At 42.5% G+C, this 18,804-nt stretch overlaps 1 protein-coding gene, 2 non-coding genes and 1 pseudogene across 4 annotated transcripts; 3 read left to right on the top strand and 1 right to left on the bottom strand.

Moving 5' to 3' along the window:
• Window positions 1-1,440: 1,440 nt before the first annotated feature.
• Window positions 1,441-6,963, bottom strand: LOC147945558 (uncharacterized; annotated as a pseudogene).
• Window positions 6,964-8,912: 1,949 nt separating this feature from the next.
• Window positions 8,913-9,019, top strand: LOC147945559 (small nucleolar RNA R71). The gene has a single exon (XR_015597836.1). It is a non-coding gene; the product is annotated as a small nucleolar RNA R71 (small nucleolar RNA).
• A 102-nt stretch (window positions 9,020-9,121) lies between these two features.
• LOC147945560 (small nucleolar RNA R71) lies at window positions 9,122-9,228 on the top strand. Its single transcript, XR_015597832.1, has one exon. It is a non-coding gene; the product is annotated as a small nucleolar RNA R71 (small nucleolar RNA).
• Window positions 9,229-12,786: 3,558 nt separating this feature from the next.
• On the top strand, window positions 12,787-14,723 carry LOC104780068 (UPF0496 protein At3g28270-like). Of its 2 annotated transcripts, none has more exons than XM_010504524.2 (2): window positions 12,787-12,870; window positions 13,327-14,723. In XM_010504524.2, the coding sequence occupies exons 1-2, from the start codon at window positions 12,819-12,821 to the stop codon at window positions 14,499-14,501; spliced, it is 1,227 nt and encodes a 408-aa protein (XP_010502826.1). In that variant the 5' UTR covers window positions 12,787-12,818; the 3' UTR covers window positions 14,502-14,723. The 2 variants fall into 2 exon arrangements, with proteins under 2 accessions (XP_010502826.1, XP_087366168.1); XM_087510042.1 differs by having other exon boundaries at window positions 12,787-12,830.
• The last annotated feature ends 4,081 nt before the right edge of the window (window positions 14,724-18,804 follow it).

Consider the following 18,804-nt stretch of genomic DNA (forward strand, 5'->3'; position numbering starts at 1 on the left):
GACATGTCCGAACTAAACTGCGTAAACTTCTTCCGCTTCGCGGACAAGATTGGCGAGGTTAGTAATGCATATACCCTTTCGGGTTTTTTTTACTTTACCACCTTCACCGCTTTTAACAAGCTGTGAATTTCCCAGCTGATGATCGAGTTTAACTCCTCGGATGAAGATAGCTGAGGTAGAGGTGCTTGACCTCGGGGTTGCCAATGAGGACCTCCGACACAAATTGAAGAAGGCGGGGGACCTTTACTTTGAGGCTGCCGAAGATGCGAAGGCGGCGAAGAAAAGGCTGCACGAAATCGAGCTCCATAATCGACTTCTGGAGGCTGGCAACAGCTGCGAAATTGAAAGGGTACGGAGGGAGGAGAGGCATGCAATGAGGCGAACTCTTTGCCCCTTGGTTGAGGAAGTGAGGATCACTTTCGAGGAGAGGGAGAAGCTAGCTCCGGCCAAGATCCGAGCCGCTGAGATCAGGGCTAACCGGATGCTGGTCGAGGAGATCTCTAGGAGAGAGATCCAAGATATGGAAGCTGAGCTCGGACTTCTGAGAGCTGATGAGGAGGAGGCTGACAAAAAGGTTTCGCAGGTAACTCCCCGTGACTTCGACCTTTCTGCATTTTCAGATCTTTTGACGGATACACCCAAGCTTTTGTGCGACGAACATCCTTTGAGCATCACAATCAACGAGTCCCGCACTAATCTTGGACAAATGTCGAAGCAGGGGATGAACGATTTCTTGGCGAATTCCAGGTCAGAGGTGGAGCTTGCAGAGATGAGCTTGGTCCTTCCCGAAGCGGTATCAGATCCTCCTCTCCCTACTCAATAGTTTTTATCCTGGGGTTGTTTTGGCACAAGTTGCCCCCCGTTTGTTGTTTTTCTTTTGAACTTATTTCGGAGTTTATTGGTCGTGGTGACCACTCCGTATTCGCGTATTTTGGGACAAAGAATTTTTACCTTCTGCAAACTTTGGTTTTAACTGATAAGAGCAAAAATAAGTACGAAGTGAGGACTTCGGTTTTGATTAGAGTTCGTGAAATTTACCCTCAACTTTAAAGCTGAGTACGAAGTGAATACTTTGGTTTAGGCTAGAGTTCGCGAAATTAAACCTCAGCTTTAATTTGATAAGTAAAGCTGGGACGAAGTGAGTACTTTGGTTTAGCCTAGAGTTCGCGAAATTAAACCTCAACTTAAATTTGATAAGTAAAGCTGGGTACGAATTGAGTACTTTGGTTTAGAATTTGCGAAGTTGAACCTCGGCTTTAATCGATTTCGATTTGCGAAGTCAGACCTCGGCTTTTTTTTTTTTTTTTTTTTTGGTGTGAACCATTATTAATAAAAAGTTTCGCAAACTTTTGATTTTATTAATATGGATAACTGGACCCGAAGCGGGCAGCCTACGTACCTTTATCGGGATCAAGCTAAACGTAGTTCGATACAATAAAATTAACTGTAAAAGAGTTTAAGATGTAAAGAGTTCCAGGACCTCGGAACTGGTTTTCCCTTTGAATCCTCGAGCTAATAAACTCCATTTCGGACTTCGCGAGTAATTCTGTACGGTCCTTCCCAGTTGATTCCCAGCTTCCCTGCATTGAGCTCCTCGGTGTCCTCGTAGACCTTTCGAAGGACTAGGTCGCCAACCGCCAAGGGCCTGCCTCGGATTTTGGAATTATAATACTGGGCTACTGCGTTCTGGTAGTTCTGGATCCGAACTGAGGCCTGATCCCGACGCTCATTGATTGTATCGAGAGTATCCTGTAAAAATTCCTCATTCTCCTCGGCTCGGAGTGGGTTTAGCGAGGTACGGACTCCAGGAACCTCTATGCCGGCTGGGACTATGGCATCGACTCCGTAAACGAGGGAAAAAGGTGTTTCATTAGTGGCCCGGCGGGGTGTTGATCGGATTGTCCAAAGAACGCCCTGCAGCTCGTCCGGCCAGCGCCCTTTGCGAGAATCGAGCCGTTTCATCAAGTTAGCTAGTATGATCTTATTCATCGCCTCGGCTTGTCCATTACCTTGCGGGTAACAAGGAGTTGACTTATTGAGTCGAATCTTCCATTTCGCGCAAAACCCTTTGAACTACGAGGAGATGAACTGCGGACCATTGTCGGTGATAATTTTGTGAGGGACGCCGTAGCGATAGATTATGCTTTTTAGCACGAACTGTTCTACTTCTTCACTAATTACTTTCGCATAGGCCGCTGCTTCTACCCACTTGGAGAAATAGTCAGTAAAAGCGAGCACGTACTGAACTCCTCCTGGTCCCCGATGTAAAGGGCCAATGATGTCCATGGACTACCTCATGAATGGGTAAGGTCCAGAAAATGACGATAGGAGCTCGGTAGGTTGATGGATTGACGGGGCATGCTTTTGAGAATATTTTTCGCAGTCTGTAACCATAGTAGGCCAGAAATAGCCTTGCCTTTTGATTTTGAAGGCCAGAGTCCGTCCTCCGGAGTGATTCCCATTGGGACCATCGTGAACAGCTCGCATCAGCATCGTGGGCTCTTTACCAGCAACACATGTTAGATAGGGACCAGCTACACTTCGGCGTAGGAGTACTCTGTTGTGGATGCAATATCGTGCACTGACAATTTTGAGTTTCCTGGTTGCCCATTTGTCGGCTGGGAGTTCCCCTTTTTCCAAGTAAGCCTAGATCGGGCTCCGCCAGTCTCCTGCCCCAATTGTTAGTGCTCGTACTGCTCGAAGTGGAGTGCGGGATAACGGCTTGGTCGTCGACTGGTGAGCTTGATGATTCCAGAGTTTGATTTGCTTCTTGCTCGACCGGAGGCATGACGGGAGCTGAGTCCTCCTGTGGCAAAGAATCTGAAGCTGCCTTGCGAGCTGCCTCCTCAGCAGCCAATTGTTTATTCATTGCCCGGGTGACTACGTTCGAGCTCTCTAGTCGAATAGAGGAAACTCGATGACTTCGACGGGGATAATTCTTGTCATTGCAGGATCCGAAGTTGATTCCAGAGCTGCTAAGGCGTCCGCAGCGGAATTTTCACATCGTGGGATCTTAGTGATTTCAAAATCCTCGAACTTAGTTACTAATTCCCGAGCTGTGGACAAATAAGGCTCCATACGACCATCCTTAGTCTCGTACTCTCCTAGGAACTGGTTGGTGACCAGCTGCGAATCGCAAAAAGCTCGGAGTTTTCGGACACCAATCCCTACTGTGAGGCGTAAGCCAGCGAGGAAGGACTCATATTCGGCTTCATTGTTTGATGCACTGAAAGCCAAGCGAAATGACTGCTCTAGTAGGAGAAGTGAGACAGACCCCAATTCCTGCTCCCGATCTGGAAGATGCTCCATCTACATGCAATGTCCATGGGACCTCGATATTGTCATTGACCGTAGAGGCTAGTGGGAGTTCGATCAGGAAGTCTGCCAGCACTTGCGCCTTAGCACAGGTTCGAGTCCGGAACTCGATGTTGTATTCACTCAGCTCGACAGACCATTTAGCTAATCTCCCAGACTGGCTTGGACTATGCAATACCGTCCGAAGTGGTTGCGTCGTTAGGATTACGATTGTATGGGACTGAGAGTAAGGTCGCAGTTTTCTTGCCGAAGTACCTACTGCTAAGGCCAATTTTTCCATCATACGATACCTGGACTCTGCCCCAGTAAATGACTTACTGACATAGAAAATTGGTCGCTGCTCCCCCCTTTCTTCCCGAACCAAGACTCCACTTACTGCGCTGTCCGAAACAGCTATGTAAAGGAAAAGTGGCTCTCCGAACTCAGGTTTAGCCAAGACCGGAGGTTCAGACAGGTAAGCTTTCAGCTGAGCGAATGCTTCTTCGCACTTCGTGTCCCATAAGAAGTTCTTCCCCCCTTTCCTCAACAACTGGTAGAACGGGAGGCACTTGTCTGCAGACCGGGAGGTGAAGCGGTTGAGGGCGGCGATCCATCCGTTAAGACGTTGCACTTCGCGTAAAGTCCTAGGATAACTCATTGACAAGAAAGCGTTAATTTGCCTCGGGTTTGCTTCAATTCCTCGTTCTGTAACGATGTATCCCAGAAACTCCCCCGATGGGACTGCAAAGGTGCACTTCGTGGGGTTAAGCTTCATCCCGAACTGGTTCAAGATGTCGAAGCAAACTTTCAAATCTGCGAGATGCGAGCTAACTTCCATAGACTTTACCAACATGTCGTCAATGTAGACTTCCATGGTTTTTCTGAGCTGGTGCTCGAACATTCGGTTTACTAGTCTCTGGTAGGTTGCTCCGGCGTTCTTTAACCCAAAAGGCATCACCTTGTAACAGTAAATCCCACGGTCCGTAATGAATGCGGTCTTTTCCTGGTCATCCGGGTTCATAAGGATTTGATTGTAACCGGAGAAGGCATCCATGAAAGACATCAGCTCGTGGCCCGAAGTGGACTCAACTAGCCTGTCGATAGGCGGAAGTGGAAAGCTGTCCCTAGGGCACGCCTTATTCAGGTCGGTAAAATCGACACAAACTCGCGATTTTCCATTCTTCTTCTTGACTACCACTGTGTTCGCGAGCCATTCAGGGTACTTTACTTCGCGTATCTGCCCCGCTTTTAGTAAACGTTCCACCACCTTGTTAACGATTTCAGCTCGCTCAGGACCCAGTTATCTTCGTTTCTGCTTTATAGGTCTGAATGTCGGGACAACGTTTAGCTCATGCGAGATTACCTCCGGACTGATACCGGGCATTTCATCTACAGACCACGCAAAGGTGGCCATATTTTCTTTCAAAAAGGTTACCAAACTGGTGCGGAACTCGTCATCCAACCCAGCTCCGATCTTGATTTCCTGATCTGGAAACTTACCATTGATGAAAATGGGCTCAGTGAGGTCGCCTTTTAATTGCTTCCGAACTGGGTTCTTCGGGACCTCGAGTTGTGGTTGCTATTGAAAAAGGAGCTTGTGACTCGCAAGGTAGCAGCTCCTTGTCGTCCTTTGGCTCCCTAGAATCTCTCGAACTCCTTGCGGGGTTGGAAATTTGACGCACTGATGGTACGTCGAGGCTACTGCCTTCATCTGATAGAGCCAAGGTGTTCCCATAATAATGTTATAGGACGCAGGTCGGTCAAAGACCGTAAATTCCACCATTTTTACCACTCCTTGAGTGGACACCGGTAGTGTTATTGTGCCCAATGACATCGATGTCTCGCTCGTGAACGAAACCAAAGGTGAGGGTGGTCCCATGATGTGCTCTCTCCCGATACCCATTCTAGCAAGCGTCTCGAGGAATATCAAATCTACCGAACTCCCAGTATCTATTAGGATCCGGCATACTTTGTGGTTCGCCACGTCTAGTGATATGACGAGTGCATCGTTGTGCGGAGAGTCTAGTTCCTCGGTTTCCTTCTCGGAGAAAATGACTTCAGGTAGGTCACTTGTTGTGACCTTAGCTCGCTTCGGCTGAGGGCTCGTGAGCTTCCGCTGATGGTCTTTGATTGCAGTGATGGAGGTTCAAAAAAGGCGCTTGGGGGATTTGTTCCCATCTGATTGTTTTGGTTTCTTCGAAGGTGGAGCGTCTTTGTCCACCTCGGGGGTTGTCTTCTGCTCCAACTCCTCGATTGTTACATTCGGCATCTCTCCTGCCACGTACTTTTCAGCGAGAAGGTGCATCAGTTTCTTGCAGTCACGAGTGGAGTGGCTATTGGTTTTGTGGAGCTCGCAGTACGTGTCCTCATCTCGGACCCATTTGTTACTTGGGAGTACTCCACTTTTGGAACGTGGTGAAAATGGAGGTTTGGATGGCGAACTCTTTGGAGAATTCTACTTGGGAGATTGATTGACTGCAAATATGCCAGGTCCGGATTTCGGAGTCGTAGGTGGAACTTTATGTTTCAGTGCGGCGGCGGCCTTGTATTCCTCTGCAATTATCCAGTTCGAAGCCCAGTGTAAGGCGTCCTGAATGGTTGGGAACCGATTTACGGTTAGCTCTTCGCGGAAACGAGATTCGTGCCAGAGGCATTTTTTAGCGCAGCCAGAGCAGTCAAGTCTGAGAGTCCTGGGATCTGAACCTGGATTTCCTTGAACTTTGTTATATAAGACCGGAGAGACTCTCCGGCATTTTGGCTCAAGTTCCAAAGTTGAGCGTCTGTTACCGCAGTTTCGATTAAGCTAGAATACTGCTTAATGAAAGAGGTCGACAACTCCATGAAGTTGTTTATGGAGCCGGCTGCTAGAGATGCGAACCAAAGTAAAGCCAGCCCGCAAAACGTCTCTGCGAACAACTTGCAGTATCCAACGTCTGCTTCATGAGGTTCGAGGTCTACCCGGCTAGCTGTTAACAAGAAAGTCTTAAGATGACTGGTCGGATCTCCCTTTCCCTCGTAGCTCGAGAACTTAATTTTGCCAGTATCTTTGATGCGGACTCAGGCTACTTGGTCAGAGAAAGGAGTTCGCTTTGACTCCTCGATCACTCGGAAAATATCCGGAGCTGAAGTGGTTGCACTGTGCATCACAGACCGCATGTCCCGGATTTCGCTCTGCATGCGGAAGATCTCGGGATTGGTGACGTAACCAGGAGTCGAAGTGTTTCTGCCCACAGGGGGAGGGAGACGAACTGGAACTTCGGAGGATCCAGCAAGATCGAGCTGAACCGGAGTGTGGCTATCTCCGACCAGCGGTGATGCTGCTTGAGTACTTAGCTGGGGTGGGAAAGTATTTCCCGGAGTGGAGTTTGCTGCTGCAGGCTGCGTGGTGAGAGGCGAAATGATGCCAGTGAAGTCCAGAGCACGTCGGCGAGGGTTTTGATCGGAAGATAGGAGATCGACCCGATCGGCGTATGCGCGGTGAGAGGCTGAGAGGTCGGCTACTGACGTAGTGATTGCCTCTAAATGGGTGGAGACCTGTCCCTCCAGGCTGTCAAAACGCTCGGTGAGAGCAGACGAGGCTGCTTGCAGGCGATCGGACTTCTCAGACAAATCCTGCAAAAGTTTCTGGATATCCTCCAGAGTTACCTGATTGGAAGAGTCGGTAGCCATAGCGGTGTTTGGATGAAGTGGGTTCGGATATGAAGTCGGAACTAGTAAGAGTATAGGTGATAACTCCCCTCCTTCTAGCGCCAAATGTGGGTGTGAGAGGAGTTCTCTTCTTCCGAAGTGATTTACGTGTGGAGGAGCTTATCACCGTTAAGAGTTCCAAACTGAAAGAGAGTGTTTGAATGCTAAAATTGTATATTACTGCCTGAGAGAAAAAATATTTGATCCCCCACAAAGACTCCCCCCCCCTTACATATTTATACAGACCATTTAATTACCCAATTAATGCGTAATTAATTTTACATGATTCACGCGTCCTAATTAATTCACTTGAATGCTGGAATTTTTGACCGAGCTCGAGCTGCGAGCTGACTAATATGATGCCTCTTCGCGCTCTCTTCTTCTCTCTGGACCTGATGGGCCGACCAATGCTACACCCTTGACCCGTTTAGCGTGCCCGGCCTGTTATCCGAGATGACGAATCGTGGGTACAACACCATTAGCTAGACTTATATAAAGGTTACTAGGTCTGAATTCTTCATATCCCAGATTTTCTATATTGAGTAAGGCATAACACTAACAGATGCTCAAAGATCACGTAGGCACTTGTTGAAGTGCATGTAGTTGAGGGAGCATGGCAGGTTGAATGAACCTGAATCTTCAAGTTTTGTTGGAATCACAGTTGTTCCAATCTCCTTTAGATCCCTCTTGGCTTGATTTTGAACCTTCTGCATGGATATGTCAAGTAGCATACCTTTGTAGAGAGGATATGGATCAAACTGTTCTAAAGTAGACCCTCTCTCTTCTTCTTTCTTTTCAACAATAACCTCATGTTGTATGGCCATCAAATCCTTCTTTTCAAGTTTTTCCTTAATTTTCCTAAGCATTTGTTCCTTGAAACGTTCTGCGAATGGCAGAGGTGGTATATATGGTGGAGGAATGTATATTATAGGCTTATCAGTCTTTGTAGGTTCCACTCGATCAGTCACTCGATCGTGTGCTTGGTCGAGCACACAGTCGAGTGGTTTTCCTTCTTCATTCTGCTGAGACTAACCTTCACTCTGAGCTGAAACTTGTGACAAATCCTCCCCTTCTTGAACCTCACTGTCCTCAGTGATATCATTCTCACTAACATAGATAGCTTTGGCTGTGTACTCCCTTGGATTTTGAATAGTTTTGCCAGACAGCTGGTTATGCTTAGGAGCTGAAGTGGAAGCTAGATTGCTCTCCATGGACTTGTCTTTAGAGTTTAAACTCTCAAACTTGATGTTCAGATAATTATAAGTGGAATCCAAGCTCTGGTTTATCTCAGCAAACTTCTTTGTTATCTCTATTTGACCACTAGCTTGTCCAAGCAATAGCTGATGCATTAAAGCTCTCAAATTTGGTTCATGGGCTTGATGAGTCTGAAACCCTGGTGGGGGACACATTGGAGCCTGGAAACCTTGTTGTTGCTGCTCGGGTATATATGTGTTGTGTTGTTGTGGTGGCTGAGGAGGGTAAACCTGATCTTGAGGGTTGGCTACATTTGTGCTTCTCTAGGAGAGGTTGTTAGGCTTAAACTGACTGTAGCCTTTGCAACCTCCTTGGTTTCGCACATAGCGAAGCTCAGCAAGTTCATTCTCTCCATCTTGAGCTGGTGTGTCTTCTTCAGCAAGAAAATGTATATTATTTTGTTGGCTTAGGAGTATCCTATCCAACTTCTCATGAATAACTTCTCATGAACAACCTCACAGTTCTTATACTTCTCATCTTGACCTAATTCAACAAACCTCACAGTCCTGTCATAGTCTTCATTATAGTTCCCATCAGATTGAGCCAAGTTCTCAACCTGTTCCCAACCCTCATCTACATGTTTGTTGAGGAAGTTACCATTGGAAGTTGTATCTAACAACATTCTGATCTTGGGCAATACTCCTCTATAGAGAATGCTGAGCAGTGACTCATTGTTGAATCCATTGTGTGGACATTGTGTTTGATAACCTTTGAACCTCTCCCAAGCCTCACAAAAGGTCTCATTGTTCTTCTGTGCAAAACCTGAGATCTTATTCCTCAATCTTGCAGTTCTGGCATTAGAGAAGAATTTGGTCAGTAAAGCTTTCTTACAACCATCCTAAGTTGTAATAGCATATAGAGAGTTCTGAGCGGTGACTCATTTCTGAATCCATTGTGTGGACATTGTGTTTGATAACCTTTGAACCTCTCCCAAGCCTCACAAAAGGTCTCATTGTTCTTCTGTGCAAAACCTGAGATCTCATTCCTCAATCTTGCAGTTCTGGCATTAGAGAAGAATTTGGTCAGAAAAGCTTTCTTACAACCATCCCAAGTTATAATAGCACCAATTGGAAAAGTCTTCTCCCATAGATGATCCTTGTCTCCAAGAGATCAGAATAGAAATAACCTGAGCTTAAAGCCATCTTCACTAACACCATAGATCTTTGTTAGACCACAAAGTCTGTCAAACTCATCAAGATGATCTAAGGGGTCTTCCATAGGTAGACCATGAAACTTCTTAGCTTGGATCATGGCGATGAGACCACTCTTGATCTCAAAGTTGTTGTTGGCCATAGTAGGTGGAACTATCCTTGCTCACTGGTTGTGAGTGTTAGGAGCATCTCCAGCTTCTATGTACCTTGGTCTTTGATTCTGATTGTTTGGTGGATCCATGAGCCTCTTGTTCTTCTTGACTGTTCCTCTTGTTCTTGAGTATTCTTATTTTTTGTTGCCTCGGATCCCTTGGCAATGGGTTGATGTGATCAATATACTTCTAGAAGTTGTGGTTTCCCTTGGATCTTGTTTGCATGAACCTGCTCGAGCCATTGCTCGACCTTGTGTCCATTCGAGCGTGTAATCGAGTCGATTGATTGAGACAAGGAAACAAGTTGGTTTCTGGGTTGGTGCTCGATCACACGCTCGATCGTGCAGATAGTCGAGTTGTATCTCTAGTGTGTACCTGAAACTCAAGAACAACCAACCAGAACAAACTAAACAGTGGTGAGAAATTAGCAATATAACTTAATCTTGAACCTATGTAAATCTTAAATAAAACAAATCAACACCCTAATGGCAACAGTGCCAATTGAAACATGCCTTTTGTGTGTGAATAAACTTATGAATGTATGATTGAATGTCAAACAAACATAAGCTATGATGATTAGGTGGAATACAAGAGATTTCAATTCTCTTATGATGTTACAGTACAAGAGATGTCAATCTATAAATGGTGATTATGCCAGATATGATAATGGTTTTGTTTACTAACAACCTAATGACAATAATGAAATGTAGAATGTAAACTACTTAGAAAATAAACTAAATGCAAGATAAACAAGGATAAACTAAGCAGAAACTGAACTAAACAAAAACAAGAACTAGAAAAATGTTATGAAAAAAAATTACAAAGATGCAAAACATACGCAGAAATGAATGCAATGAAACACGAGTGAAACATAATGCAAAACAAGCAGCCCAGACGGTGCTCGAACAAGCACTCAATCGTATGGTAGGTCGAGTGACTAGGTCGAGTGGCTAAATTCGAAGAACATAAGCAATTTCAACAACTTAAAATAGAACATAATGCAACTAAACAAGACATGATGCAATAATAGACAATCAATAAAAAATTTGGCTCCTAGAGATGGATTCATGGGCTGGTCTCAAGCTATGACTACCTAAACTGATCAACAAACCTCAATCAACATGAGTTATCTTTAGACAATAACCTCATAAACTTACTAATCCACTCTCATGACAATAGTAATCAGGTCTAAACACTCTTAGACCTAGTTCTCACTAGCTATGACATTGATTAATAGGGACTAAAACTCAAATCATTATTTGTCAAAAACTACCCTAGACAACTAATCTCTTAGGCTAGGCACAATAATCTCCAGCAAAAGTCTTATCTAGCAACATAAGCATTGGTATGATGAAAGGAAGCCTGATATCTGTTCTTAACTTCTCATAACAAGAACAGCTTAAAAAACACCTAATCTGGAAGTGATCTATAAACAAACAAAACTTGATCAGTCTAGGCAACCATAACTCTAAACCAGCCTAATTCATCTCTAGAACCCTACCTCACTACTCAAATGAACAAATCATGATGATGAAGAACTCAAACCCAGAAAATGATGAACCCAACATGACTAGAAATATAAGAGAGAGATCTACAACTAAATACAAAGAAGTAAACTCAGATTCTCCAACACATAAAAAGTTATAGGGTTTACAAACTCTAAAAATCTGGAAAAAGCTAAGATAAAAATAGATAATGATGCAGAAAAGTAATAAATACCCAAAAGGGCAAAAACTAGGTTTGAGGTGGCTCTAGATATTATTTCTGACTTGTTCTGACTTGTGGGCGGTCATAGAGTACAAGGGGTATATATAGTGAGGGAAGGAAGCCCTGATTTAGCTAGCAGACAAAACACTAAGACGGATGGAAGTGCTCGACCATGTGCTCGGTCGAGTGCATGGTCGAGTGCCTTCTTCTTCTGATTCTTCACCTGGTCGAGTCCATCTTCCCACATGGTCGAGTATGATGGTCTAGTGGCCTCTGAACCTTAGTTTTCTTCTATTCCAGCCTTGGTTTGCTCCAGTGGTTGCACTCTATTCCTCTTCAGCTCACTCCATGTTTCTTGGGATCCAATTCACCTGTTTATGCATGAAACAATGCAAATGCAATGCATATTCTACTCTAATGCACAAACTGAGGCTAAACTACACAATAATGACAAAACTAGCTAGTAAACTACAGTAAAACCTCTATAAATTAATAATATTGGGACCAACACATTTTATTAATTTATAGTGATATTAATTTATCTATAAATTAATAATTATTATTTTATAGTATAAACTAATAATTATTAATTTATAGATATAATTTTAATAATTTAATTTTTAAAAATTATGAATTAAAACAATTTTAACAAAATGAAATTAGACTTTTGGATGTTCTAAATTTTATGACATTGGAATTGAATTTGTAAAACTTAGAAAACATTATTAACAATAAATTACAAATACAATACACAAATTCACTTATACACATGACATACATAAATTCAAATTTATGAATAATAATATCAATTGTTTTATTTTAATAGTCAATCAAATTATCAAAATGTAAATTATGGATATCTAGAAATTAAAAACTTAAAAATTGTAGCTATCTTTATGACATGTTACAAAATATTTTATATCATTATAATTTGAAAATACAACATAACAATTATTTTATAGATATGAGCTTTAGGAGAAACATACATTATTATATCAGCATATATATATATATATGTGTAAATTTACATGATTATTAATGTATGATGTTATTGGGACCATATTTTACATGAGGATTTCAAAAATATTATTATCTTATTAACTTATCGAATTTTGTTATTTTTTTTTACGCTGACTCAACTTGAAACTAACAACATTTATTAATTTATAGTGTTTATTAATTTATAAAATATTAATTTATAGAATTTTTACTGTATGTAAAAGAGATGAATAAACTCTACAAAGACAAGGTAAAATACATGCACATCATCGATCCCTTCCTCTGATTTTTCTACAGGTTTCTAGGAGATAACTTATAAAAGTTTACACCTTACCCAAGTAATCCCATTGTATAATCTTTTGATATGGTATTAATATTCCTTTAAGAAACTAACTTTTTCGGCGCACGGTAATGAATAATGACTATTGATTTTGGGGACATATAGACATTTGTTTGTTGAGATTTATAGTTGTAACTAACCAAACACGGGTTCCTCCTGCATGTTTTCTCCTATAAATACTTGTATATCACTTAAGCTAAAACAATCATTCAAACTTCAAAGTTCAAACCTACAATGTCAAAGAAGGTTGAGATCGATATCCGCCGGTGTTCTGATCCAGTTTCTGGTAATTTTTGTCTTTCTTCAACTCTAGCTCATTTGTGCTTTTATGTGTAATTAGATTTTGCTCACATTTATTATATATATATATATATATACATATTCATATTTATAATAAAAAAAATAACCAATTTCTTTTATACACAAAACTATATAAATATTTGTTATAATAATTTATTTTTCTTGATATTTTTACAAGTAACTGTATCTTTTTCTGTGCTTAATATTATATTACTACGCAGAAAAAAAAAAAGAAACATTATATTTCATAACTGTAACTTATTAGTTAAATTTGTATAAAAAAAATATTTAAAATATGAAAGTTTATGGTGTTCGACTGAACCCATTCACTCTTATATAGCTCCGCCCCTGACTAGTAAAAAAAAATTGTTTCGAAATTTCTGATTTGGGAACTATATGCTAAATCGCTTAACCTTTTCTTGATATTCTTTTTTCCTTTCAGTAATATCATCGATGGCATTATCGGAAGATACGATGTCGAAATGCTCAGAACACCTAAGTGCTTATAAATCGGCATGTGAAGACCACCCACACCTCAAATCCTTTGATTTTTCGCTTCAGCAGCGAACCATCAAAGCGATAGACTCACTCACTAATGGAGCCGAGACTGGGACTGGGTTTATGTCCCAACACGAAATACACATGGAGGTCTCCAAACACCTACTCGAAGTTAGCCAAGATGTGGCAAACTTCATATTTGAAACCGAAGACAATGTGTGGGAGAGCAAAGCTCTAAAATCTTTGGTCACGGCCTATTTTGAAAACACCAAGAAGACTTTCGAGATTTTGGATGATGTATTGACTTGCGTGAAGCTAGCAGAAATGGGCGAACATTACATTGTAGAGGCCGTGGCACAGTTTGACAAAGAGTCGGCAGTAAAGGGTGTTGGTGGAAAAAAAAAGAGGTATGAAAACACCTTGAAGGAGTTAAAACGGTTTAAATTAATGGGAGATTATTTTCAAATCGTAGCGGTCACGACTTCGATCAGTTTGCAACTGATCCAACAGCAACAGATACTCCTTCTGCAAAAAGTGAGTGAGGCTAAAAAAAAGCATGCTGAGGAAATAAAAGAGCTTGGTCATGAATATGCTAATGCAAAAAAATGGAGTTTAATCTCGAATGTGATTCTCGGCGCTGTGTTTTTCATTGTTTCCCTCGGATCAATAGCTCTTATTGCAACAGGCGTGGGTGAGTCTTTGGGCATTGCAGGGGCTGTATCATTATCTTTGATTGCGATGGGATGGGTAGGCGTCCACACTTACTTGACGAACAAGATGGATGCTCTGAAGAAACAGGCGGAAGCTCTGAAGAAAGAGCATGAAAATTCAACACCGGTGGAGATTGGTATCGAAACCAACGAAGACTCGCTGGGGACCATACTTGTATTAGTCCGCCAGCTAGAACAAAAGATCCAGTCTCTTATAAAAGATGCAGATGAGGCTATTGAGAATGAAGGAGATGAGGTGGACACGCAACTTGCCATCTACTCAATCAGGGAAAAAGTAACGACACTAGCAGCGAAAGTCAAGGAGATTGGTGAATCTGTGGCTAAGCAGAAAGAATTGATCCTTAAGGCCGGATTTCACGTTCTCGAAAAGATCAACGGTTCTGGATAATATCATCGCGGTTAATCGTTATTATCGATGCTTGTTGTTAAAGAGTGAACTTCCATATTTATGTTTTAATAATTATTATGATAGGGTTTACAGCCCATCGTACCTTTCTATTGTACTTTGTAACGTTGACCATCCCCTATTTTGGTTGATATGTTTGTGTACCTCTATTATCCCCTATGTAATTTATAATCCGTGAAATAAAAGTTTGTTATTTTGTTTTTACATTCATCTTTACAAATTAGACGACCAAAATCACTTTACTTTTTTTTTTTTTCTGAAAGAATTTTTTTTTTTCGTATCTTTCTCACTTCGTTTCGTCATCTCAAAGCAAGTTTAGTTTCTTATCCAAAATCACTTTGCTTTCTTTCCATATATCCAAAGTTTTGTTAGAGTTTCACGAGGTTATCTGCACATTTCATCCTCATTTTGTTCTCATTATTTGATTGCGTAGACTAAGATTCTTTCTCTGTAATTACATTAACCTAGAGTATCTTTCATCTCTCTTGTATATATAAATGTAAAAATATTTTGTAGTAAATGGAAAAACATGTTCGTTCTACATGTTATCCGTACCCTTATTTTCTACTTTTAATAATTGGGTTCACAACCCATTGTACGTTTTCTTTGTAACATTGACCATCCGAGAGGATTAGTGATACTGTTCGGCTTTCAAAATCCAAACCAATTCCCTCATTGGTATAATATTGTCTATTTTAGGCAAAATGCGCACGGATTTTTGATTGAAATCCTTTCCAAAAGTGTTCATACTAATCAGAGTTAGACTTTACTTATATATTAAAAACTTATTTTCTAATCTTTCGATGTGGAACCTTGGTTTTATCCCAACAATACTTCCCCTCAAACCAAAGATCACAAACCTTAGGCCTCTTGTAACACTCCTCTCCTGCGAACCTTGGACGCAACTGAAGGTACCTTGGTCGAATATATACTTAAATCAATACTAGTCCGAATCCACCCAACAATCAATGAATTCGTGGTTTGCCAATTCTCGAATTCAGGATCACTGCTTGCTGGTTTCAGTATTGTACCATTAATGAACCATGTTTTCTGCTTAGCTTGAAGCACATTCAACATCTTTGTCGCCCACTCGTTGTATTTATAACTTGTTAAGACAACAGCAGAGATCATAGCACCACGGTTGTTGGAGCTACCAAGAGTGATGCGGACAACAACCCTACCGCCCAAACCGTTGAACCAGATCTTGTTCCACATCTTGTACCAGAAGCACGAGAAGGCCCTATGACACGATCAAAGGCTAAACAGCTAAGGAAGAGGTTTAACCTAGCTGTTCAAGACATTGTAAGCTCCCTAGAGCTGAAGGACGTCAACTCGTCTGTACCACCATCATGCCGCCACAACAGAGATGACCACATTCCTGAGGAAGAGCTTGCTGAAGCCTTCACCCAAATGAGCCTGGATCAAACCAGTTCCCCAGGTATGAAATCTCTTTTGGCAGGTCAAGGAACCTCAAGAATCCAAGAGAAGACATTGGATCTGCAAGAGACGTGTGATAGAAGCTACACCTCCGATCAAGATAGTGAAGATCAAGACCAAGACATAGAGGACATGAACGAGCATCAAGAGGCTGATCAAGATACTCTAGAGGAACTCCAGGAAGACCCCTACTTCAGTAAACAAGCCCACAAAGCCAGTACAAGACAAGAACCCTAAAGTAGTTCATCGAGTAGTACAAGAAGTGGTGTAGAGAACTTCTATTGGACCTAGATCGCATCCAGGTAAGTCCTATTCTAGTTTGCTTTATATTTTCTTTAATTAGTTTATTTACTTTCCAAAAACAATGGTTTGTGTTTGATTTTATTTGCTTTCCTTTGTTGCATTATTTTGCATTTATTTTCGGCCTTAGGGCTAGCTGAAGGACTCTTATAAAGTCCCCCTGCAGCAGTTGTACGAATTTTCACCTTTGATTATTAATAAAACACTGAATTTTCTTACTTCTTCTCTTTAAGTGTTCTTAAGAGAATAAGCTTGTTCTTTGTCTTGTGTGTGAGATTCCACAAGGCTAAGTTCATATACTGTATCAGAGACCAATCACATCTCTGTGGTGTACTTCGCTCTGCCAACACTCCCCTTTACCGATCCCACACGAGAGAAGCGACAACTATCGTGTCAGATCTACATCATCGATCATCTTTCCTTCACAAGAGAGAAGCGACCGCTAGCTTGCGAAGCCATCATCTCTATCCCGATACAAGTCTCACCACCGAGTCTTGTATCAAAGAGTGTACGGCGAGACCATCACGGATGTGGATTGAGAGGACGCCACTTCTATATTTTTCTTAGCAGAAGACTCTTCATAAACCTTCATGACTTCTCAAACTAGAGAAGATAACTCGAAACTATCAACCAAATTAGTGTTCGTCGCCTCTGCTTGGATGTTCCCTTTTGGATATCCCGGTGTGGACTTGCGCAGCCTGATTCTCCATTTTGCACAGAAATCTTCAAATTATAGGGAGATGAACTGCAAACCATTGTCGGTGCCGATTTTGTATGGTAACCCGTGTCGGCAAATGACAAATTTCGAGACGAAGTTCTGCACGTATTTAGCCTTGATGTTAGGGTAAGACTCAACTTCGACCCACTTTGTGAAATAATCTGTTAGGACGAGGATGTAACGCTTTTGCCTTGATGCGGGTAACAGGGCGATGATGTCCATAGCCCAGCGCAAGAAAGGGTACGGGGCTACGCCGGCTCAATGGATAATGGGAGAATGTCGTTGGCACTTTTCACACCTCGCGACAAATTCCTCACAGTCGGAGATCATTGTTGGGTAATAGTGATTGTGCTTCTTGATTCGTAGTGCCAAGACTCGCCCACCCAAATGATTGTCACCCGCCCCTTCATGGGTTTCCATCATATGTCGGACTGTGTCGTCTCCATGCAAGCAAGTCAACAACGCTCACGATGCACTCCATCGGAGTAAGAACTCCTTCATCAATGTATAATGGGCAACCCACTTGTCCGCCGGTAAGTCGCTGTCAGCCATGTAAGATCTGATCTCCACCCTCAAGTCTGTCTTGTCGCTGTCTGAGGGAAGTTCAAATTGTTTCTTCAAAATTCGATGTCGTGTTGTCCTGGTCGACCGATGCGTTGACTGCGAGGCAGGTTTCTCGTTGGCATGTCCTTGATGCTCAGGGGATTATTCGCCGAAGGTCGGGATCCGAAGTCAAAGCGAGTGCGGCTAAGGCGTCGGCCAGGGCGTTATCTCCTCTGGGGATCTTGGTCAGCTCAAACTCGTTGAAACGTTTGGCGAGGATTCGAACAACATCGAGGTAAGCTGCCATCGGTTCGCTCTTAGTATCATATTCCCTGCAGAACTGGTTGGCTACGAGCTGAGAATCGCAAAACGTGTAGAATCGTTTGATCTGCATTCCCCTAAAAAGCTTTAGACGACGATAAGTGCATCATACTCGGCAACATTATTTGTTGCTTGGAATCAATGTCGAAAAGACTGCTCCAAAATTTCACCGGTTGGGGATATTAGATGGATTCCTACTCTAGAACCAAGGTGAGAGGAGGGGCCGTCGACATGCACGGTCCATTGGCCGTCAAACAGGTATGAGGGTGTTGGCTCGTCGCCTTCTAGAAGTAACTCGATCAAGGAATCAGCTAGAATTTATGATTTGGCGGCTGGGCGGGTGCAGAATTCGATATCGTACTCGCTGAGCTCTATCGCACACTTGGTTAGCCAACCTGAATGGTTTGGACTATGCAGGATAGATTGTTGGGGTTGATTTGTTAGGACAGCAATAGTATGCGACTGAAAGTATGGACGGAGTTTCCTTGCCGAAGTGACAACCGCTAGGGCAACCTTTTCGACCATCGGATAACGGGGATCAGCGTCGTCGAGTGACTTACTTATATAGAAGACCGGTCGTTGCTCTCCACGGTCATCTTTGAAGAGTACCCCACTGAATGTGGATGCATACACGACAATGTAGAGGAAGAGGGTCTCGCCGTGCTTTGGCTTGGTTAGAATCAGTGGCGTTGACAGGTACTCTTTCAACTTTCTGAACGCGTCATAACATGCTTCGGTCCAGTCAAACTTTCCTTTGGTTTTGAGCAGCTGGTAAAGCGGGAGGCACTTATCGGTCGACCTCGAAATGAAATGATTTAGGGCGGCGATTCAGCCAGTTAAGCGTTGAACTTCTGTGGCGTTTCGCGGTGATGGTAGGTCGTTGATAGGTTTAATTTGCTTCAGGTTTGCTTCAGTACCTCGCCGAGTTACGAGATAGTTGAGAAACTCCCTTGACTTTACTGCAAA

The sequence above is a fragment of the Camelina sativa genome, chromosome 4 (assembly GCF_030686135.1).
Source record: "Camelina sativa cultivar CO46 ecotype springtype chromosome 4, ASM3068613v1".
Taxonomy (NCBI): domain Eukaryota; kingdom Viridiplantae; phylum Streptophyta; class Magnoliopsida; order Brassicales; family Brassicaceae; genus Camelina; species Camelina sativa.